General features: G+C 48.9%; 1 protein-coding gene across 2 annotated transcripts in view; it reads right to left on the reverse strand.

The window, feature by feature from the left end:
• GPR149 (G protein-coupled receptor 149) overlaps positions 1 to 18,955 on the reverse strand; it is a 41,305-nt gene extending 22,350 nt beyond the window's left edge. For both annotated transcript variants that reach the window (XM_032968229.2, XM_032968228.2), the window contains exons 1-2: positions 17,308 to 18,955; positions 221 to 413 (exon numbers count right to left, since the gene is read on the reverse strand). In XM_032968229.2, the coding sequence (XP_032824120.1) occupies positions 221 to 413; positions 17,308 to 18,372 (1,258 nt within the window). In that variant the 5' untranslated portion in view covers positions 18,373 to 18,955. The remainder of the gene's footprint in view (positions 1 to 220; positions 414 to 17,307) is intronic.
• Between the last annotated feature and the right edge of the window lie 6,081 nt (positions 18,956 to 25,036).

Consider the following 25,036-nt stretch of genomic DNA (forward strand, 5'->3'; position numbering starts at 1 on the left):
CGATTAAGTTGATACAATTTTTCTTCCGGTTTCGTTTTTATGACGTACACGTGCGTAGCGCCGTTGTTTTTCACGTACGTAGCGCCATTGATTCCAGTACAGTGACGTACAGGTACGTCATCGGACTGGAATCAGATGAAAGGGTTACGAGACGGAGACTGACAGACAGAGGGACACGCACGCACAGAGAAGATGTTGGTCAGGTGCTGCCGTCGCTCACCCTTGTCGATCTCCTGGTTCATCGCGTAGGTGTTGCGGTGGCAGTTGATGATGCAGCCGCACGGCAGGTGCAGCCACTTGCGGGACAGGATGAGCAGGGGCGACAGGAGCATGGCGAACAGCGAGAGGATGAAGCTTAGCTCCTCGGAGGACGGGCTCGGTCGGCCTGTGCTGAACTGCAACGCCAGGTGAATCTGGCGTCGGAGAGGTGGGGGAAAGGAATGGCATCCAAATCAAGTCGTGAGTGTAAACGGCGCGGGTGCGCACTCTATCCTGCGTTGGTCTCGTGTGCACAGTGGCAGGGATCGCTCCCACTCGGTGACTCGTTGCGGTTGCAAGCACGTGGGAATCGAAAGCTCTCAGATCTCCGGTTTCCTGCAACATGTGAAGCACTCATTATTTGGCCGATAACACCTTAATGTGTAGAGGACCGCAGAGCTTGGTCAGTTGTTGGTGTCAGCTCGAAGTTTGCATTATCTGCAAACTCGAGTATGTTCGTGGCGTCCTACTTTATGGCACACTCGTTTCAATGTTTTGTATATGCAACAAAGGATCTGCTTGCAATAGATCACCAGCCTCTAGTTAAGGAAATCCCTCCAGAAGGCCTGGTAAGATGTCTTGGAAAGGTGAGAATACCCACACTGCACTTCACCATAGTTCGTGAGCTCGAGCAGAATTCGATATCAGTGGGGGTGGTAAATATTGAGTGATATCAGTCGGTGTACATGGCTAATGAAAGTAAAGATGTATGCAGAACCCAAGTTGCGCCCTCTCAGGTGGTACCAACAAGGAAATTATTCTAGTCTGTGCAGCAGAATATTCTACCTGCCAATCGACTGCCTGTGGTGTATTTATTCCACACGTGGACACGGACTGGAGGACTCAGGACACCTGCCACATTACTTCAACTGCCACGCCGGGAGGTCAAACCTCTCAACCTCCGGATTGCAACACAACACGGCAGCATCCGGTCATTAAATAATGCCACATTGTTATTTACTGATGCCCCCAATTCGTACCGTATACGATCAAGACAGCTGAACAGGTTGCCCACACGAGAAAAAAAAAACGAAATTCAACGGTGTTGCGCTTTACCACATGCGCACAACGAAAACGCAGCGACGTGTGGCAAACCCTTCATTGCACAGGCCAATACAGTGCGCTGCTCGCATTAGCGAGAGGAAGCTTGCGATTCTATTGAGAGTTGCTGCCAAGACAAATGATCCGCGCGAATCAACCTCTGAAATCGACCAAGTGTAGCGCTACAGTCGATAGCCACGGTGTCAAATTGTTGAGGCTCGAGGCCCAGTGATAGCCTTGGGTGGAAGTGTAAATAGATTGATGCAACTTTTAAAATATATATTTAATTTTAAAAAAAGATCAGCACTGGCAATTAAGTCATTTATTACCAGTCGATCCAGGTTTCGCTGGGTTTAGTCTTAAACCACTGCCTTGATTGTACTCTTTATGGGCGCACAATTTCTGCGCAGGATTGATCATGGGTCATTTTTGTTTCAAGAGGAAATTGTAACATTTTGCCGTTGCAGCGTCAGGCTTACCGACGTGTTTATGTGTCGCGTGTAGAACCTCCCAACACGTTCCGAGCTCTGAAACGGTAACACGGTTGAGGTGGAGCCCTACAATTGTTTCCCACTTTGAGCGCCGGCGGAAGGGGTTTAGAAAGCCCCTCTCGTGCAGCGTCCTTCACTCATTTTCAGAGGGGGGAGGGGGCTACTTTCGTCGATAAGACATCATCAGTCCGAAGATCGCCACACATTTGAAACCATTGGGGGGTTTTGACAGCAGCACGCTGATTATGGGGGTGTTTTCATTCTTTGTGTATTGTCGGAGAGCCGCTGGTCAGGTGGCGCACTAAAGGCCACCAGTGGCCTGGTGGGCCTTGCAATGAGGAACGCCGCTCGAGACGGTATCTCTGCTGCTGCTCTCCCACGCTGGAAAGACATCTTCGAAGAGGCGAGGGTTTTACCCACGCTTTACCCTACCGCGCTTGACAAGCGGTAATGTTCCTGCCGGGTGAACAGAGGAGGTGGAATAGGTGGGGGGGGGGGGGGGTGAGAGAGGGGGGTTGGATTTTATAAAATGTGCCCATTCTTTCAACTCCCTCGCCAGGAGATTGAATCAAACGGGCGGTCTATGGATTGCAAGTCCAGCGTGCTGTCCGTTACGTCCCAGTGGCAGCGTTCTTGAGCTCTGCAATTCTCCTGCATTAAGGTGTGCACGATGACTCTGCCTTCCAGGCAAGGCATTCGTTACGTTGACCATTGGCAGGGCCGGATTAAGATTTTCTAGGCCCCTGGGCTACAGGTACTGTGAGGCCCCCAGTCATATTTTCAAAAGAAAAACAAAGTTGAAGAAAAATAAAATGTATTTTTACAAGGCTAACAACAAATAAAATTGAGTATTCACAAGTGAAATAACTTTTCACTTAATCTCTGGAGGCCCTCCAGCTGTCGGAGGCCCCTGGGCTGTAGCCCCTAAAGCCCCCGTGCCTTAATCCGGCCCTGACCATTGGCTGTGGAACTCAAAACCGCACGGCATGGAATGATCTGCCTCACTTTGAATTTGCTGTGATGTATCGTTACCCAGGGAGGGATGCTGATGTGTTGTTCAATAGTGATTGTCCCTCAGGGAATCCTATTGGGAGATTTGCCCTCACAACGTGATACGTTTCTGCGTTGGCAGTGCCACTTTTAACCTTTTCTGTATATGATGGGTACCTGGTGGAATATTCAATACACGAGGGACTAGAGTGTTAACTGCCTCGCGACAGGAGGTCGTGGGTCCGATCCCAACTCTGACGCCTGTATATATGGAGTGTGTGTGTTCTCTCGGTGGTAGTGTGGATTTTTCTCCGGGTCCACCGTTTTTTTTTTTCCCTCCATCTAGAATCAACATCACGCGTTTAGAGTATTTGGCTGCTAGAAATTTCAACGTGATAAGCCACTTACTTGAGCTATCATTGTGGCCAGATCGCTTCTGAAAAAGATCTATATAGCTCAGGGGACCTTACCTTACCTATTAGTATTGGTATAGTACATGCCAGAAATTCGGTTTTGGGATGTATTAAGAGGTTTCACTTCCAGGCTGAGAAGCCTGTATCCCCATGCAACCCTAAACAACAGTCGGACAGTGTCCCACGTTCCTAAATTAACTAAACAAAATTCGCAGGCTATGTCTCCTTCATATATCTATCTCCCCACGTATAATACATTTAAAGTCTTCACCACACAAGCCATCTGCCCAAGGCATTCTGGGAGCGAATAGTTTCAGCAGCATGTATTCAATACAAACAAAATCTGGACCGGTTTTGACATACAGTGTCTCATTAGCAGGGTCAGGCTTGCTTGAATCAGCGCTGGAGAACGGCCAGCTGTTAAAGGCAAGCACTCTATCTTTAAAATATTTACATCCAAAAAGTTGCACGCAAGATTATATGTAGTAATGCATAACTGAATGCTTATTAGTGTTGCTATGGGGAATATAAGTTGTGGAATAGATAAGCATACACTACGTCTCCACATACAAATAAATAAATAAAAGTATTCACTTCGCTTAGTTTCCCACTCGCAAAAGTTTGCTTTTGAATCTACACATCGTGGTCAATGCAGTATTTATGGTATCTGCTCCTTGCACAGTGCCTTGAGAGCCATGCTATGTTTTGCTTTAGACGACCCGCTGCAGCGAGACGTAATTAAACTTCGAACCTGCAGGACATGTATTTATTATAGTTTTTTTGCGTTAAACTGACACCCACGTCGAACAAAAAGGCTCCTAGCCAATAAACCACTGGCAGTTCACAGAAATTGGTTGAAACAATCTCGACTGCTGATGAAACATAGTTGAAACCGGTTCAGAGTGCGCTTGAGTTGAACTCATGCTGCTGAAATTATGCACTCTCAGTGGGCCTTGTGGCTGATGAGACAGATATGTGAAGGAGGGGCCTTATCTGCTGCATTCGTTCATGAAAGAAATTAAGGAAAAAATAAGAAATGAGGGAGGCCTTAGCCCAGGAGTGGGAAATGCAACAGACAACAGCGACCTGTTGTGAGTTTGCAATGTGGGCAAGTGGCCACTCCCTGCAGTTGTCCACCCGATCAAATTTGACATGAAGAATATTGACGCAGGGGTCCAATTCTCGCACTCATTGCCGTCAGCGAGCTTTGCATCGTTTTGCGGATATTAATTTTTGCTGCCACCGGTGGCCGTGATGGTGGTCATCGTGGATAATTTGCGACCGTGGGAAATTCATCACGGTCATTGTAGACACTTGATCAATTGTCCTCCATGAACGCGTATCGATGACTCTGGAGGCAATGCATATTCCAAATGCTGCCAGATCAGGTGTGATGCGACAGAAAATATCAATGTACATTGTGAGTGTGATTGTATATCGGCATCCCTACTCACGTTTCGAGTTAATTTTCTTTAACAAGGTGAGAACCCAAGAGACCAGGATAGCCTAATTTGCAAGAGTGACCTGGGGCATTCGTCTGCCAGTAGGGGGCGATGATTGCTGTGCACAGTCCCAAGTTAGTAATTTACGGTGTAATTTTTCGAGCTTGACAAAATTGAGATCCTGGCGCAGGCACGCGATGGCCTACTCTTGCGAACGACGTCAATGCAGATGGTGTTCGTGGCACAGCGCTAATTTAGTCCGGGAGTTGATGGTTTAACTCAATGGACGAATGGCGTTCGCACTTTTTGAGACGACGCATACCAACGCTCCCCCCGCCCCGCCCCCAGCCCCGGCCAAGAACATAAAAGCGTGTCACTTTCTACACGTGGGTTATTCAACGCGTGATAACTTCAAAGCAAAAAAAACATCCCAGAGCCTGACCTTGGCTCTTGGGTCAGACTAGCCATGCTCTGAGGGAGGGCACAGTGGGACATGAGGTGGAGGGAGTTTGTACCGGCGCAACAGTGGGCGCGTACGCTCGAGAGCACCGTGAAAGTGTTTTGCTGATGGGATTTTTCTAAGAAGCCCCTCTGGCATCACGATGTTGGAAACATTTTAATTGCTCAGGGAATGCAGCTGGTGGTCGTGTGATGGAGAGCTTTAATTGCAGAACGTGCAATCGCAAAGCAACTGACTGCCTCATCGCACTTTGAAAGCGCTCTACGTGGTGAGATAATTGTTGTTGCATACCATTAAACGTACAAATATATAAGCAATACAAATGTATATCTTTGTTTATTCCCAAAAAACAAGAAAAAAGAAAACACCGTTTTCCAATAACTAAAAAATGCCAATTGTACCCAGACTCTGGGAAGCGATGCGAGCTAAGCAGGTTGGAAACCCCGTTGGTACAGCAGTAATACAACAGTTGGCGTTCGTATTGGGGGGGCCATACAGCGGATCCGGTAATTCGCGGTGAGACTAAAACGATCAGCCCGGAGGATTTGGCGCTGACGCGGTTGGCCCTGTGGTTATGGGAGGAGAGAGCCGCGTGATTCCATTCATCTGCCAAAACATTTGCAGAGTACAGGAGAAGCACTGACACGTGAAGAACGCATAAATTAATCCGCAATACATGTGTGAATTACGAGGTTTATGACTTTCGCTGAGACTGAATTGATGCAAATCTGCTATATAAGGTAAAGTATTTCCTGGGTAAATAAAGAAGGTAATTATTCACTTCAGGACACCAGTGTAACTTACCTAGTTTCCGGCAGTATCACTATATTTTATGATGTTTTAAGTTATGCTACATTTTAAAAGCATCTGCTGATAATTGACATTAATCTTAATGAATGCAAGAGAATTTGCAGATTTATTTATCCCAATATCGGTTGGTTAAACAACAACTCTACAGAATAGAATGTCCTTCGACGTAAAAAAAACATAAGTGTATAAGGCACCCTTGGTGACATTAAGACATAAATATATACACAGCCATGACCTATACGTAGCGAGCGTAGCCAATGCTCAACATGTACCCAATCGTGTCGTGGCCACACACACTGTACATATTGACTGGGGTACAAATATCACAGCGCGTTGTCCGTCCATCCATCCGAAACCGTGCACGAAAGGTCACGTGACCCAGGGGCACCCTTCCCGTTGTATAAATATGCATCGTTTTCCCTCCGGAAAATTCCGCTGTCCCTTGCTACGCTTGGCCACCTGATGAAATAAATGTGGCGGTTTTCAATTTGCATAGAGAAAGCGCAGACTCGGGGTTATCGAGAGAAGAACGGGGGATGAACTGTGAAATTGTATGGGTTCGGTATTTTAAACATTTATTTTATATATATCATGGTTCTTGAGCACAGGCTCATAGGTCCAAAATGCCAAGTGGTCAGCGACAAACAGAAAATATCAAGTTTAAAACATTGATAAGAGTATATCCTAATCTGGCTTTTGGCCGTGTGTTCAGGAGCTAAATGCCAACATCGACGTCTCCTCGCCACGAGATGACTTCGGCAGAGGGTTCGTGTAGTTTTGCACTTCCTCCTCCATTTGTTTACCATATGGTTCATAGTGTTTGGTTGCATGGCCACAGCCGCACTGTTGTGGTTTGTCTCTTTTTTGTTCGTTCATGAAAGAGATGTGCGTCGTGGCCTGCCCGTGTTCTGATGCGGTTAAGCGGCTCCACCACCGGTGTCCCCCTGAGAGGGGGACTCTCAAAAGCCACGAGGTTGCGGATGTTTGGGTCTCGAATGAGGAGGCGTTTATTGTGGACGTCGGCGTTGTGAAAACGTTTCATTAAATTGAGCAAGGCTACAAGGAACTTGGGGGGGGGGGGGATAGATGGTGGTGGCAGGGAATTCCAAAGATGGGCTGTGCGACAGCAAGATGAAGTGACCTGCAGTGTGGTGGGAGAGTTTGTTGTCGTTGTGACCTGTGGAGTGTGTTGGTTGAACGCAGTGTGGCTGAGATGAAACAGTCCGCAAGACTTGAGACCTCACGACATGGATGGAGAAATCAAAGAGCAAAAATCGCTGGAATAGTAACTATGGTAGTAGCGATAAAATAGTGATGCATCCGGTTTGTATGCAGTTTAATATGAGGAAGGGGCTGTCAAGAATGTATAACAATGAAATTAGTCGTAAATACAATATCTGGCCAACTCGCAAAAGTGCAGTATCACGCTCATACCACACTTAATAACAAAATAAATAGATACGATTGTTCATGCAGTGGGAGCTGATACAAGAGCATGAAATGAACATTAAACATTCAGTGGAGCTATTTTTCTTAAGCAGCTGGTTTCGATGATGCGTTTTTTTAAGCCCATGAAATTGTGGGTGGGATCAGTGACCCAGACCTTAGTCCACTGTTCTTGAACCAGGCACCCCCAGTTCGATTTTCGGCCACGGATAACATCGCCGGCGAGCAATATGCAAGCCCGTCCTGTCCTTCCCACTTCGCCAACCCGGGCCTGCCAGTGTGGTGAAGTATGGTCAAACATCCCCTATGATCCGCAAGGCAATGGGGAGGCCTTCTTTCATTGGCGGTAGATTGAGAATGACTGTAATTAACAAAACATCTGAATTGCTGATTAATACTCGTAGCTAGCATGCAACTTCTTTCACAACGTGTTAACAATTCCATCACACGCAGGCTAACATAGTCCACTGTAAGAAGTTTGACATAGGTAATGTAAATATAGATAGCAAGTGTTTGCTTATTAGGGGTGAGTGATGCATTGACTCATCCATCAACATCGAGTCTTAAGGCTCACAATACATGACACCACACACCGTGGGTATGAAACCGTGTCCTTTGTTTAATTATGATAATTAGTTAATGTCTAAAAGTTATATGCAGTGGGTCTACCTTCCTTCCCCTTGAGACCCCAACAATTGGTAGTGTACATGTTATTGATTATATACGAGAGAACACGTATCCATACATTGCATGTTTTCATTGTGAATTAATGCAGCGTTATATTTAAAAGGCTTGAAATGTGTTTCTAGATCCTCCATCTGGCTATATTGAAGGCTAATCGGAGCAAACGAAAGGATAAGAATGAGATGCGATCGGCGAGCCAAATAAGACGACGTAGCCTACCCGACTGCATCGATTCGACGGATGGAGCTCCACGAGCGGAACGGGTGGTGGTGGGGGGGGGTAAATGTTGTGGCTTTGCTCTCCAAACACACAACCGGTGTTGCTGTACCAGTTAACGAGTTGGCACGTTCTCTTTACGTGATAAACCTTACGAATTGGCTGCGCCGGGTGGCGGCGGGTTTAATGACACATCTATACATGTACGAGATCTAACCTCCCCGAATAAACCCCTCTATTATGGAGGGTGGGTGGTGTTTGAGTGTGTAACGCCGACTTTCATAATATCATTGGCTCGACAAAACATGACCTCGGTTCAAGTGGGACGACGACCGCTACCTTATTCCGCGTCGCACGTTTTTAGTTTGTTCCTTACAGCCCATATCGGGCTCATTGCGCAGAGAAACAGTTGCGCGCCTGCCCGCATTTGAATTCGATTTCCAAGGACTCCCAATGGCTACAGTCCGGGTGTCAAGACGACGATAAACAATTGCGCAAATAACAACAACAACAACGACAACGTCAACAACAACAACAACGACAACAACGACGTTCTCTTCTTGGATGGCGATTCCACCGCATGCGACGGCGACGTTGATTCGGAACCGGTCTTGGTCCTTCGCTAGGTCGATTCGGCCTCAAATGCCTACCTTGTGTGGTGTGCTCACGCGTACGTACGTACGTACGTTGAACTTCTTTCGCGCCGTACGTGGCCTTACCGTGCTAATCGGAGGTGCGGGAGACAAAGGCGACAGGCCGTGATGCTGGCCCCTTCTTTACTGTGCAGTACTCTACTGGCCTTAATAGGTGCTCGCTAACATCACTTAGCCCTAACCGTCCAGTAAGAGGCTACACGACGGATCTTTGCCATTAATTATAATTATAATGATTTGTTTGTTCATATACGTATCTAACCGCTCCTAACTGCGGGGCATCTCTCTCTCTCTCTCGAGAAAGAGAGAGAGATTTTTTAAACATGACATCTCATCTCGCACGTGTGGTAAAGGTCACCGTGCCGGTGGGTTGCTCGCAGACCCCGTGGGCATGGAGTAACTCAGCACCTGGCCTTCACACCAACATGGCTCTGTATGGCTATGTATGCCAGCAAGGGGTGAGGTGGTGTGGGGAGGCGAAGATTGCTCACTGATCATCGCCACTTCTCGCATTCGACGAACGAATGAACGCTGCAGCAATGTTTAACACGCCACGTTGGTTAACCATCGTTGTTATTGGCTTCACGCGGCCAAGGGAAGTGCTTTTTGAAAACGAGACCCACGGTGGATTTAAACCCATCACGGCTGCGTAACAAATAAAACAAAATAATATACCGCATAAATTGCGCTTCTCTGACGCAAACTCCGTTTGCATTTCAAAAGGCACCGGCAACTGAAGTGCAGTGTGTGTTTTATCTTGACCACGGTGACCACCTTGGCGGCGCTTAATATTCTAAGCTTGTTCCAAGCCGTATGCTGATTTAACTGGTGGGCAGGGGGCTATATACTTCACGGGGCATTACGGCACGCATGTGGCTAAGCATTTGGAAGCTAGCGGCTCACGATCAGGTTTCGAGTTCAAATGCCAGTTGGGGGTTGACAGCCCATCATCCTCTCTAGGGTCGATAAAACAGGTACCACTTCCTGGGGGGTGGGGGGGGAGTCAACGGTGGTTGTCTCATTGATAAGCTGGCCCCCGACATAGGAATGTGGAATTTACACCACTGGATCAGGGCTATAAACGGTAAATGAGCACTGACTCTTGATGCACATTCGAGCAGGACATCACATTGACTCTTGACTTTGGAATGAATCTAAAGTCAAAACATTATTTCATTTGCTGATCATTTTTTGACGTCTGGAGCAAAAGTTATCAACAGTTGCTGCTTGATCACAATGAACATTGAAACATGCTGGATCATTCAGACCTAGAACACGTGTGTAAATGTGCTACATCACATTGCACCAGGTACTAATTTGAGACCGAGTCGACCTAGGCGACCGGGCGTGGTGCTGGCCACTCATCCCTTCGTGTGCCGTGCCGGCCTTCATAGGCGCTACTCGCTAGCAGTACTTACCCCAACAGTCCGGTAAGGCTATACGGGGGAGCTTGTCTTTGTGCTACATCACATACATGAGAGCGTAGAAAGATGCCTCACGCTGATTTTCGCGGTTGTGGCGTACACGATCTCCCATTTGTCCCGGGTCGTGCCGCGTGTCGTTCCGTACGACGTCCCACCTACTTCAGGAACTGAATTCAAGGACAATTCGGTTCCTCAAGAAGTTCCCCGCATCTAGGCATGTATGCGGAACTTATTTTGCACACCGTACGTAGCCAACCTTGCTTAACGGGGGCGCGGGGGGAAGGACAACCAACGAAATACTAAGCAGCAGTTCTCAGGAAATTTAGTTTTAATTCTAGATGATGAGAGCAATGCTCCAGTGGCTTCCTAATGTTGGAAGCAAGAGCGTTCCAGACGGCTGCAGAAGCGCACCTGAGAGCGCGCCATGCGGTGACTGTTTACGCTCCTTGACGAGATCAGCAAGGCTGCGAAACGCCGGACATCGTCGCGAACAGCAACATCGCACGAGCCGGAAACACATCGGGAAGGGTAGAGAGACGTCTTTTTCTCAAAGTGGACCAGATCAGCATTCGTAAATTGTATTTGTTTATTGTTTAATTTATATTTTTAAAAAATCTACGCAATTTTGTAAACGCGAATGACACTTTCCAGTCGAGGTCAGCTCGCTCGCAGATTGGTGCCTGTCTGCTGCTCGCGCGATTTCAAACATTCGAGGATGAATTGGCCATTAACCTTTTGCGTTCGCGGGCCAAGCCAGGATCGACGCAGATTACGGTGTTGTGTGCTCGCTGCTGTGACGAGTGCTTGTTGGGCCTTCAGAGGCGAATTCACCGTGGATTGCCATCTGCAGGACACAGAGGCAACTCAAACATGGCACTGTGTCATCGCTAATTTGTATGAATTGCAAGCGGGTTTCTCGTGCCACTCGGAGGCTATTATTTATTGGAGTTGAAGGGAACATGAATTAAGACAGTCACTCCAATAATTTAATGGGAAAAGGGGCGGTGTTGCAAGGTACAGGTGCAGCCCTGAAATTGCCTGCTCACGCCACTGTTGGCGGAAGGGCGTCCACTGGAGGCAGCGCTGGTCAGCCCATCTTGAGGATATTCTGGCCTACTCTTTCACGTTTGCCAAGGCGTCTTGGAAGTTGATTGTGAGCATCCCCCGCTTTGCGCCATCATACGCGACGTGCCACTCGACTAACTGTGGTTGAACCCGTTTATGCCGCTGGGTGTGGGCATAAGGTGGGATGATTTATAAATAAAAGTGCTTGCCACAAATGATGAACCACAATACTTCGCTAATCTCGTCAAGGAACATGAACCATCAAGTGAACTCCGGTCATCCTCGCAGCAGCAGCGGCTTTTAGCTGCCCATCGAACAAAGACGGTCAGCATTTCGCGCGTCTTCAGATGAGCTTCTGCGGCCGTCTGGAACGCTCTTCATTTCGATATTAGGAAGCCACTGGAGCTGTGCACTTTTAAAATGTATATTGAAAACTCATATGTGCAGAACTGCTTTTTTTTGTTTAGTTTGTTGTACTTCCCCCGCACCTACGATTAGCGCGGTTGGCTATGTACGGTGTGAAATAAATTCTACATACATACATACAACTCGCCCATTGTTTCAACTGCTGTACCAGTAGATTGTTGTCAGAGTCATTGAGACCAAGTCAAAAATAACCCATTGGAGGGTATTCAGATAATGTCCCAATATTAAATACATCATGTAAAATTCAAACACTAAGTATGCAACGTAAGACAAATAGAGGAAAAGGTCATTATGCCTCACGCTAATGAGAAAATAGACATTTTGTTACAAATTTTTCAGGAAAAATATTGAATAATTATACCATAAATATTTTACAGAAGGGGGACGTACGTGTTTTTTTTTTCTTTCTCAAAGAGTAATGAACGCCACGTTGTAATTTATAACCACGTGCGAGGGAGATATTTGCATTTAGAAGTCACCTCCTGATAAAGTGTCAATCTAACCGTGCGTGAATAAACCCACTCGTGCGTGAATCGTTGAATACGCAACACCGCCCACTCGCTCCTCTCCTGACGCACTTGGCGAATCCCTTCCTATGGAACCACAGGCGCGCGGCGTGGAGCCACCTCGTGCAATCGCGAATCACGACCCCACACCCGCTTCGATTCCCTTTCCACGGAGGCCCAGGTGCTGTCCTACGATGTCACCTGTCTCTGATCCTGATCATCCGGGAATCCCTTCCGGCCCCACTGAACCTAGGGATGCGTGCTTCGAAGTGCGTGGAGCAAGCGCCCCCACCCCCCCTCCCCCGGGGTGGATGACATATACATTAGCAAAACAAATGGAGCGTGCTCGTTCTTCCGCGAGAGGCTGGGTGTGCAACCCCACCCTTCCCGCAGTGCGCTCTGTATGGGGCCAGCAGTATGGGGACCAGGGTGTAATTGTACGCGTGTAGGCAACCCCTCGTGCACCTTATTCCACGGGGTCATCGTCAGCCCTAATGTCTATCCCGCGGCTGGATATGAAACCGTGCGCAATGATGTATCATTTCAAATCGTTACGCGCATTTATCCACTCACTCTTCAAGGCTCGAGGTGCCGCACATCGAGTGGGTTGAATGCAACAGCCGGGCGGTGGGCTGGCACCAATAATCCCCCAAGCTCTGGGGTCCTCCATATGTATTAAGATGTTTTCAGTCAATGAGTTTGCAGTTGAACGTGTGGGAGAAACCCGCTAGAACCCAGAAAAAACCCCACGCCGCGTACGGAGCGGGTAAACACGACCCCATCATTGCTCTACTACCGTCTACTGGCGAGCCAGGGTATGGGCACATTGATGGCGACGCAGAAGATCCACTGGGGGTTTTGATCCTCCACGAAACGGATGGGTCACCCCTAACCGCATCCGCTGCACAAACCGTGGCAGTAGATGCGGATACCCTGATGCGCAAATGGAAAATTCAAAACTCTCCAGTAGCAGTGTGCGACTGTGGTCATCCAGAACCGACTACGACGTGTAACGACGCAATGTCCTGATATCCACCAATACAAAGGAGACATCACAGCGATACACTACTCCGCTGCTCCTGCCGGGGTTATCTGGCTTGACCACGTGAATGTAACATTTGCAGTTGATGCTCTGCATCTACATCATCAGTCGTACGAAAGAAAAGTACCCCAATCAATGCCAACGGGTAGGGAATATTCACGCCATTTGTGTCATCGACCAACCTTCGCATCCACAGTGCTGCATTAGAGACCACGTGCATAGTTCACCACTTCCCGGCTAACTGCATCCCCATGCCACTACCATTCCTCGTGGTCGTTTTACGATGGATGCCTCAATCCATCTCGCTCCTGCACCATGGGTAGATTTTCTCATCCCTCCACCTCTCGGCCGCCCACCCAGCCTCTCCACCTTACCGGCTACCACACAGCCATTGGCTGCCATTTCTTTTTTTTAATTTAAGCTATGTGGGTCGTTTTCAGAAGCGACCTGGCTATCATAAGTGACAGCTCAACGAAGTGGCTTATGTGGAAATGTACAGAAGCCAAATACTATAAACGCATATTTTTTAATGTGGAGGGAAAAACTGGAGAGCCCGGAGAAAAATCCACGCGACCACAGGGCTAACATGTAAACTCAAATAAAAATATACAGGAGTCGGGATCTGGATTGAAGCCACGACCCCCTGCATACCAGACGAGGTAGTTAACATTTCCTAGCCACCCAGCCTGGCCCAACGGTCATGATCCCTTCAGGCAATGAGACTGGCCCAAGGCCAATTACTTTACTTATAATTTTATATGATTAATTTGCATTTGTTCTCAGACCCACGCGTTTCTCTTCGTGTCTCTCAGTCAGGAAATCTGTACTTACGTTAATGTCGCTATTTCTGTAAACTGAACTTCAGAAAACATATTCTAATTTTGCTGTGAATCTTCAGCAGTTGCAGCTATTGTCATTCTGCTGCTGGATGAAGGCCTCCCAAAGCTGCCACCATCTCTCATTTTAAAAACTAATCCACCTAGCACCTGCACCCAAACGGATTTCATAAATCTATCTCCTCGATGGAGTGCTCTGGGACGCTTTCCTATGTGGTCCGTGATTTGATATGTTCATCAATAATTGCCATATTTGTTTCTGTATAATCTATGTATGTCATTACTATAATACCGTTGTGTGTGTAATGTATGTGGTGTTTTCAGATTGGCTCTGCACTTCAGTTTAATGGCCTTGAAAGGCATTTTTTGCAATCGAACAAAAAGCAGATTCAGCGACTTAATTGAGTGAGGTGAGCCAGTGAATAAAAAAAAGTGTCACCTCTCCACCCTTATTTAATTAACCCTCATATGAGTGATTAAACCCATGATGCATAATGAATGCAGAGAATGTTTAAGTCGCACTGCTCTGCATGAAAGCGAACATTGATTTATCACCGTATGGATTAAAACGTAAAGTTATTGTCTCGGTCAAGGACATGGGGAGCATGGGGTTTGCTGTACGTGGGTGTTCGAAATATGTTTTTAAAAAAAAAATACCCCCTACAGCATTTTGTCACAATAACAACAAGGTCAGGGTCTGGCTATTCACTTCAACTTCACCTCGCTATCACTTCCTTCCTTCTGCCAGTTCTCTCAGCTGTTGCACAGTTGGCAGCGCACCACCTGCAAGCTCTTCTTTCACTCTATCCCTTCCCGGGTTGTTTGTCTTGCACACGTGGTGTGTGTGTGTGGAGCAGTAACGTAGTGGTTTGCATGATGCTGTGTGAAATCCGCGATCCCAATTTGATTCCCGGCAATGACAAACAACCGGTTCACATAAATGCAGTGGCATTTTTCTGAACCGGTTTTGGGACTCCCCAAATTGTCAACTCAGCCTTGCATAAGTACTTGGAGCAGTATGAAAAAAAACATCAGTACGAGAGAGACAAAGGCGACGGAGGAACATGGTTCTGGCCACACCATCCATTTGTGTGCAATGCCAGCCTCCATGGGTGGCATTAAGTCTATCATTGGTCGTATTAAGAACACACTATAAAGTTCATAATATGTGTAGTCTAATAGACAGTGTGTCGTCAGTGGTGAACAAGCACAATTAACAAACAAAACATTCACATTCGTTAATAACACCGTCGCCTTACAATGCAAATATATCGTATATAAGAGACGACGTTTCAGGCGACGACCCTTTTTTCAATGCACAGACATTATATTGTGCTACGGATAAGGGCCATTGCCGAAAACGTTGAGAAAAGGTGTTGAAATTTTTGTTTCACAATATATCCGCATTGCAATTTGCGTTACACAAATACACATTAATCCAACAGTCCACCGAGACCTCTCATAGGACACCGCTCATCCCCTTGCACGCATTCATATACTATAGAATTGTACACGCAAATTATTCGGTGCGCACATATGAAACGTGCGCGCGAGCTATAAAAGGGACCATAAGTGAGCGGACTGACTTCAATAACTCTCCGGTTGAAATGACACAAATGCTGCCGCAGCGCCACTATATGTGGGCGCGCGTCTAATTGGGTGAACGCGTGGCATTAGACCGAGAGGCACAGGAGAGACACGCGCATCGTCTTCACTGATATGGGAGAAAAAAAATGTAAGTGGGGATTGGGCAGGAGCGGGCAAGGTCGATAATACCTCCAGAGTGGCAGCGGAATGGAGGTTACGCGCATCACAATCCGCGCGCCCTCGGAGGGGGAGCTATGAGATAAACTCGCGGTGCTGTAGGAGTGCAAGAGGGTGCGAAGATGGAGCGACGGCTTTTGTAGGCCTTCATTCAGCAGTGGCTAGAACAACGGCTGCTGATGATGATCATCATCATAATGATGATGATGATGAACAGGCTGTGTCGGGTGCTTCCAATTACAACGACAAAAATAGTTACCATCGTTTAAGCGTATGCGAGTTCAAATTCGCATCTGCAGTGTCATGTGAATGTGGAATTACTGCTACAAGTATATGGACCAACGAGGGAAAGGGATCAGCACCCCTCACTGGCTCGACTGGGCACGCAGACCCAGTGTGGTCGCCGTAGATCTGGCGGCGTCAACGACGAGCAGAGGAAGGAGGCGAACGCTCGCGAGAAGGCGGCCAACAGCGGAGAGGGAGCTGTGGAGCTCACGTGGCCGTCGCAGCACTCGTGACAAGTTGCGACGGCTTGTGGAGCGATATCCATCCAGAAGTGGATATGACGTAGCCGATGATGATGATGGTGATGAATGCGCGTTACGTGTGACGGCGTGGGTAGGGGGGGGGGGGGCATTGTTATCCAGCAGTGGATAGGCCATGGCTAATGGTGATGGTGATAGTCAGGGCTGCATTACGGCGTTGAGGCTGTAAGGACTGCAGCTCTGGCCCTTGCATTATAGGGGACCCAAAGTAAAGTAGTCTACTGCAGTGCTTTATCATGAGTGACACGCAAAACTGTGCGCGCTTGGCCTGCACAACGTGCACGGGTGATGGGGGAATTCGCACGAGTACTCTATGATAAATGCTATTCATAATTGATAATTATCAATTAAAGCCACAGTCGCAGTGTGAATTACTGCACTGCCACACATGTGTTGGCATTGAACATAGGTTCGTTCGTTTTAAGTTAGATTCAGCTTAATCGCATTAAAAATATATAACACGAAATAAACGTGTCATATAATAACGGAGTGTTTGGCATTGGGCAATGGTGGTGGTAACAGTCGAAAAGGACAGAAATGTAATAGAGGAGCTCCCCAAACTATAACAACCTTGAGACGCTATCAAACTTAATCTGGCCCTCACGATGATGATGATGATGACTGTAAACAGGTAAAGGCGCAGCCCTGCAATTTCTTACTGGTGGAAGGGTCTCCACGTAAGACTCTTAGATGGTTAGGGTGTTGTTTTGGCCTACTCTTTTACGCGGGTCAGGCGTCATTGGAAAGAGCGGACGAAGAAGACGACAACAACAACAAAACCACGGGCACACTCACCATCATGGGCAGCCACAGGAACAGCTTGGCGAAGGTTATCAGGAGCGCAAATCTCTTTTGAGCCACGGCCATGCCAACGTAGGGAGTCCTGGCGCAGGCGGCCGCGTTGTTTATGAGTACGGAGTTGGACGCGTCCTTGCTGGAGCTGTCCGTGGTAGCAGCGGCCGGGCCGGTCGACCTGGCACCTGCCGTCGCCGCAGCAGCAGCAGCCGCCGCCGCCTTACCCTCCACCATCCTCTCTTCGGCCAGCGCAGTCACCGTGCTGTGGTACACGCCCGTGTCCTCGATGGTGTAGTAGTTGGACGTGGCGCTGAGCGACAGCGTGCGCTCTCCGGGACGGCAGAAGAGCTTGTAGAGCGCGGGCAGCGAGAGCGCTGTGAGGGCGCACAGCAGGGCCACGAAGAGCACGCACACGAAGAGGCCGTGCGAGGAGGAGTCCGGCAAAAAGCAGCCCCAAGTCCTGGGCTCGAACCTATCCCAGCCGCACAGAGGCAGCACGCTGAGTAGTAGGGATACTCCCCACGTGCACAGCACGGTCCACAGCGCCTTTCTCCTCGCGGGCGACGACCGCGCCTTGGGAGGCGACGACAGAGACGAGGATAGAGAGGACGCCGAATAAGCGCCGCCGCCTCCACCTCCACCGCCGCGTCCCTTGACCGACCTCCTGGGTCCGCACACGTTGTGCAGGACGATCGCCGCCGCCTTGAGGGCTCCGGCGAGGCACACGAACTCGTAGAGGAATCCCGAGAGCGCGCACACGGCGGGAGACACGTCCCCGCCGGACGCGTGCACGTAGAGGAAGAGCGCCGCGGGCAGCGCGCCCAGCAGCTCGTCCACGCAGAGGCACAGCACCAGCGCCTCCAGCACGCCCCGCCGGGGCATCTGCAGCAACCGCGACACCGAGTAGAGGCTGCCGGCCAGCACGGCGGCCACCAGGAGCAGCGTGGCCGAGAAGAAGAGCAGGCTCACCCCGTGCGCCGCTCCGCGCGGGTCCGCCGCCGCGGTGGAGTTGGAGTCGGAGCCGCCGGCTGACGGGAGCGCGGAACGGCACGCGGACTGGGACATTGTCTTGCCGCTCTCGTTTTCCGCTCTCACGCCTCGCTCATTCTGTTCGCGCTACCCCCTCGCGCTCTCTCTCTGTCTCTCGTCGCGTCTGTGTCTCTCGGCTCACTCGAACTGCCTGCCCGGGTGTTTGCTCCCTCCCTCCCTATCTCCCTCGCTCGCTCGCACTGTGTCTCCCACACCACGCACTCCCCTCCTATACGAGCGCTCAGTGGGATCGGGTTATTCACGCACCCCTGACGTCAGGGGCGGTGTCCGCTTCTTGATTTGTGTTGTGTGTGTGGGGGGGGGGGGGGGGTAGCCTATGCACTGCATTGGCGCTGTTGATTACGATGTATATATTGTTATCTAGACCCCTCCCGTCATGTTTCATTTCAACATCATTCGGCGTTGTTCATTCCGCTTTGTTACCATTCGCGTTGGACCCCTTTTTCACGGACATGGTGCCTGCTGGGTTAACGGGCTGCCGATATGTTGCGCTTTCGGGAGAAAAAAAATTGGCGGTAAGAGAAACTTGGTAATACCATACGTCTAAGGTTAAGGCTCCTAAGCTAATGACAGCCTGTGTGGTATTGCTACTGTGCCCGCACACAGGCGAGTCGTCATGCTGCAAAGCTGTTAGTGTTCTGTATTTACTGGGCGCAGCTGCGTCGTTAATCAACAAAGCAATCCACTTATTGTGAATGCATTATGCAGTTCGAGTGGCCGACGTGTGAACCATAATACCATTATTATTTATGAACCCCAAACACAATCGAGCAATAGGAATTGCAAATACTGTAACCGCCCAGCATGCCTGGCCCCTCTGGCAAATCGCAGAGAAGCCACGTTGTGTTGAACACGTGTGTCACACGTGTCACGGATGTATGTACGTCGAACTTCTTTCACACCGTACGAACCCAATCTGATCGTGACACACCTGTTCAACTGTGATCGTGACACGGTGTTGAACAGGTGTGTCACACGTGTCACGAATGCATGTACGTTGAACTTCGTTAGCACCGTACGAACCCAATCTGAGGGCGACACACGAGTGCATCTGTGCGTCACGGTCCACGTGGGTTCGTGACACACACAGTGATCGTGGCGCAGTGTTGAACACGTGTGTCCCACGAACCCAGCTGATCCCAGTGCGTGTAATTCAATTGTAAACTCGAGCACAATTATAAATGATAATACAGTAACACAAGTTAAACATTCGCATTATATTGGGTCTCAAATGCACCGCCGCCAAACACAAGAGTTTAATTTAGTTGAATGTTCAAAGATCAATGTTAACCACATTTCCCCTCGACAGATTGCATGGCGAGCGATCGAGACCCGTCGTGGAGGCCTTGATCCAGCAGTAGATTAACCATGGAGGCTGATTATTATGATACAAATAATGACATTCCTTTGCTTTGATTAGATATGACTGCGTTTGGGGAATAAAGTTAACTGAAATATTAGTCGCCGGTGAAAGTGATGTTTTATTGCTGGCTCAAAATCATTCTGAATTCAAGTCCGCAACAGCAACTGTGTGTAGAGTATACGGTATGTATGTACACATAGGGTACTGTATATGTAGCAGAACACCCTGAACAAACGCGTGATACTTGTTAGGAATTAATAGAGCAGCCCGGTTCATGGCGAGAGAAAGGTGATGTTAGTTTGGGTGGACGTAGTTTTTTTTCAAGCGAGGTAACGTAGCAATTCACTCTCTCATCGCCGTTTTATTCAATCGTTTTCTCTTTTCATATCCCGTTTTATACGTCTCTACCGTCTCTTTTGTATCTAGTTTTTTTTTCACACAGTGGCGTTGGCTCATCCGCTTTCGTGTAACATCAGTTCAAGCTTTTACGTAAACAAAAAAAACGATTCCTACACCCCTAGCTATTGTATGCACGCGCTGTCCTAAACGTGTCCAATCGATACAGCAGCGGCGCTCGCTTGAAAGCAACGTCGCTCTCCGACCAAGTGACTAGGATTCGTCAATAACACTGCCGTCAAACAAGAAACAGATAAGCAAGCGACGTTTCAGGCAATGGCTCTTATTCGTAGCAGAAATATGATCTTGTCACCTATTACGTCGGCATTTTTGTTTTGGGTGGGTGGGGGGTCGGTGTTATTCACGTAAGCCTTGAGTTGCTATTTGCGCAACCACTGCCAGCGCAGATTCACAGAAGAAGCATTGGAGTCGGATCGCGAGCCATTGACGCGGTGGGTGTGGGTGCGCCTTAGCATCATCCTGTTGCTCATGCAGCGCCTCTATTCTATGCGGCGAAGATGAATGACTCGCGATGTGTACTCGACAGTGTACGAGGTTGCATAGGAACTGGGACCTATGTCTGAAAGAGACGGTTATTGGTTGAACGTTCACCGGCATCCATTCAAGCAAGCCTGACTCTGCCGATGAGACGCCGTGTTGGCAAAACCGGTCCAGAGTTTGCTTGTGCCGAACCAATGCTGCTCGAATTATCGACTGCCAAGAAGGCTGTGGGGAGTGCCCATGGATCTAAAAACATTATCTGCGTGTCTTCGTTTTGCTTTAGCTGCTACTGATCATCTTTGAAGAAGGGCTATTACCAGAAACGTCGCCTGCTACTATATATTTGTTCCCCCCGTTTAAAGGCAGTGTTTTTGACGGGTATGTTGAGCACGTACTTCAGGGGTCGGCAACTTGCGGTTCTTCAAAGACTGCTTCGTGACGCGGTATTCACGATGCATTGTGGCTCTTAAAAGATTGAGTTTATAAATATTATTCTGAAATTGGCGGAGTTTGGGGATGGAGGGAGGGCACAGAGGGTAACGCCCACCCCTCCCCCCCAAACTGAGCACATTAATTAATTATTTTTGTTAGTTTACAATTAATATTAAAAATCAATTAATTATATGCACCCGCGATTCCTAATGCGAGGGACAAAGCGCTCCCCCCAAATATAGAAGTCAAACTCCACGCCCACGATTTCTATGAACAAACCGAATTCGAAAGAAAAAAAAACGCCTCTCATTGTTACTTTGGTTTTTGCCGATTCCCTGTTATAGCGAATCACGATTTGTGGACTCCCGAAACGCCTCGGGATGGCTCCGGCACGCCAGCACGGGGCCGCTCGCAACTCGCCGTGCAGGACGAACGTCACCGCTCGCACTCACGCGAAGCCTTGACGCCGCTTCTGTGTCCGACGGCAGTGAGAGCGTCCCGGACACAGCACCCCCACCCCCTTTACCAATACGTTTCACTTATGCCTCCACCCCCTCCATCCCCCGTGTGCGTACGTCCACGGCCCGTTTGTCAATCCAGTGCTGGGTGAGGAGCTCCGTGTGTGTTGATAATTTGCAGTGGCACCGAGTGTGCGACATGATTGACAGGCGCGCGCGTCTGTGTGTGTGTGTTAGTTGGGGTGTGGTCAGCGGTAGTGTAGCGGTTAGCGCGCTGCGCTATGAACTTGGCGACCCGGGTTCGATTCCGGCCCACGGCCAACACCAGTGACGATTATCTGAACCTGGTCCTGGGCCTTAAATGAATACCTGGTGCGGTGTATAAACATTGCCACTAGGGAGACAAAGGCGGGCAGGCGTAGTGCTGGCCACCCACCCCCTCGTGTACCATTCCGGCCTTCACAGGTGCTCGCTAACAGCACTTGCCCCTACAGTTTGTTAAGGGTATACAGAGGGTTGTGTTTGGTTCTTCACAAGACATTGCATCTAACCACGCGCACTCATTCATGGCGTTTGCAAACCATTCAATATAGTTGCCAACAGCATTGCCCACAATTTATTAATGTATCCGTTGTAATCATCGGTGTTTTTTGGAATGCGTGTAACAAAATATTTAATTTAATAGTAGGGTGAGGAACAGGAGGGCTACCCAAACGCATATCCACCCTTAAACACATTGCAATCACAAATAATTGAATAAAATTGGAGTTTCACATGCACGCCACAATAGAACCAACATCTAATCAAGAAACAAGTGGGCGTTGTAACAAAAAAAAGTGTAATAAGACAACTTGTCATCACAATCGCCGTCATCATAATCATCATCGTGAGCCAGTGCGGGGCCCTGCCTACTCTCTCCCGGGAACTTATGACCCCAAAGTTCAGACATGTCATAAATTAATAATTGCATTGTCTCCGTTATTCAGAAAATTAATAGGTTGACTGCGGTCACGTGCCATCGTCTCCGAAAGTAAATTCTTCCAGTAGAGTCTCATCATATGGCGCGACGCTGGACTTCACGCGACGTCGCCACCCCGTTTCGCCTGTGCTGAAATGTCACGATCCACTTCGCTCCTGCACGTGAGTTGATCTTATCGCTCCATCTCCGTGGCGATTCCCCTTATCGGGCGCGTTCACATCTCCTCTGCTTCGGCTGCCATTCCATCGCAAGTGACAACGAGCATCTCGATCTCTCTATCGGCTTTAGCGTCGCACTCCACGGGACGCGAATTACTTGGTTCGGTGATGCTGAGAATCGTTTCTTTTGAGTGCTTAGGGAAGAGCCCTGAAGCACTGTCTTCGACATTTCGGGTGACCTTGCTGAATGAGTAAAGTGAACGCTGCGTGACTATATCTGTACAGTTGCGTCAGCTCTCTCGGCATGGCATTGCCACAATGTCACTCGATCACGTTGACCTGTATGAGATGTGTAATCGCAGGTTGTGTTCCAAGCTGTTTATACGAACGGCTTCAACCCATTTAATCAAAACACGGGGAGAGAGGGAGAGAGATGCACGCTTGGAATTGCACTCGGAGACAGAATCACGAACGACTTGATTAGAGAAGACGCGCAGGTTAATTATATCGTTCAAGCTGCCGACTCGAACAAGAACTATTTTTTTATTTTTTCTATCTACGTGGCTTTAGCAGCGACCTGGCCACAAATGATAGCTCAACGAAGTGGCTTATACTGGTAGGAACGAAGTTGTAAACTGAGTGTGCCAGCCTGCAATAGATTAATGTGTCCGTCCCCTTTCAATACTTTAACGAAGTGAAATATCGTGCTGTTGGGTGTAAAATCAGCAATAGACAGCGCAGAGACTTGTCCTACCAGCCCACCCTGCAGGGACCTGTTCATCATGTGGAAATTTATAGCAGCCAAATACTCTAAACGCATATTGATTCAAAATGTGGAGGGAAAACCGGAGGACCCGGATAAAAAAATACCCGCCACCACAGGGAGAGAGACACGCAAACTCCAAATAAACAGCAGGCGTCAGGGTCAGGATCGAACCTACGACATCCTGTATACCAGGCGAGGTTGTTAACATCTCGCCACCGTGGTGCCGATAATTCGATTTCATGAAGCTGGAGTTAAAGCCAAAGGGATGGCACGCGTTTCAGTAGGATGTCCACTCAGGATGAAACACCCTCAAAAATACATCACAGAATCATGAGAGATGGTCGCGGGCTTGGAGGGGGGTGGGGGGTGGGGGCGGTCTTCATCCAGCACTGGATTGATCAAGGCTGAAGTTGACCCCAATTCGATACCAATAATCGAACGGGGGCCATGAATGAACTTGTGGTGTAGGCTGCAGTTGCTACGGGCAGTGAACTTTGGCGGTGGCGGGTGGCGCGTGGTGGCTCTGGGAGAGACTGGCAGTGTTGGCTGCTGCTGCTGCTGCTGCTGTTGCCGCCTCTGCTGCGGGCTGTGTGTGCTGCGTTTGCACGTGGCGAGCCCCCGATCCATTCACCCGCTCTCGCTGATTAATGCTTGCTCGCTAGGAGACGAGCTGGGAAACCACGGCGCTCTGACAAAAATTACATTAAGGGAGACAGACCCCAAAGCTCAAGGCTTTCACATGCCCTGACGCGAAACCAATGACAAATATCCCCCTATATCCTTAATGGACTTTTGGAGCAAGTTATATTAGCGAGCACCTATGAAGACCGGAACGGCACACGAGGGGGTGGGTGGCCAGCACTACGCCCAGCCGCCTTTGTCTCCCCTAAGTGGAGAAGCTTTGCACAACTCGCCAGGTACTCATTTGAGGCTGAGTCGACCTATGGAGACGCCCAGAACCGGTTCATGAGCGGCAATCGAACTCGGGTCGCTAGGTTAGTACCGCTACAGCACCAACACACTCACGTCACTTCTACATTCAAGCCCGTCTGGCACGTCCGTCCGTGTGCGCACCTCACACACTCTTTCAAACACCCATTCAAACCCTCATCCATTCATTCAAACGCTCATTCATTCACTCAAACGCTCATTCAAACTCAATCACACAATCACCAATTCTCAACACACACTCGACAGATACCTGCTGCATCTGCCAGCCCAACATTTCTAGACCTCTCTGTTCGAGAAGGGCTATGTGTGTATGCGTGTGTGTGTGTGGTGGAGCGGTGGCGCAATGATTAGCGCACCACGCAACGAACCCGGTGACGATTAACAACAGAGGCGAATATTTTAACCGGTCCTGGGCCTCCCTTAAGTCGTCGTGGTCACTAGGGAGACAAAGACGGCCGGGCGTGGTGTTCGCCACCCACTCCCTTGTGCGCCGTGCCGGCCTTCATAGGTGCTCGCTAACAGCCCTTGCCCCAATAATCTGTTTAGGCTATATGCGGGTCTTTGTCTTTGTTCGCGCGTGTGCGTGCACTTGAGGGCGCGCCTGCGTGGTTGCGAGCGCGCTGCGCTACAAACCTGCTGACCTACAAACCTGCTAACCTAAGTTCGACTGCCAGC

This window comes from Petromyzon marinus, chromosome 39, assembly GCF_048934315.1.
Source record: "Petromyzon marinus isolate PM22_M1 ecotype Great Lakes invasive population chromosome 39, UKy_Petmar_22M1.pri1.0, whole genome shotgun sequence".
Lineage (NCBI taxonomy): Eukaryota > Metazoa > Chordata > Hyperoartia > Petromyzontiformes > Petromyzontidae > Petromyzon > Petromyzon marinus.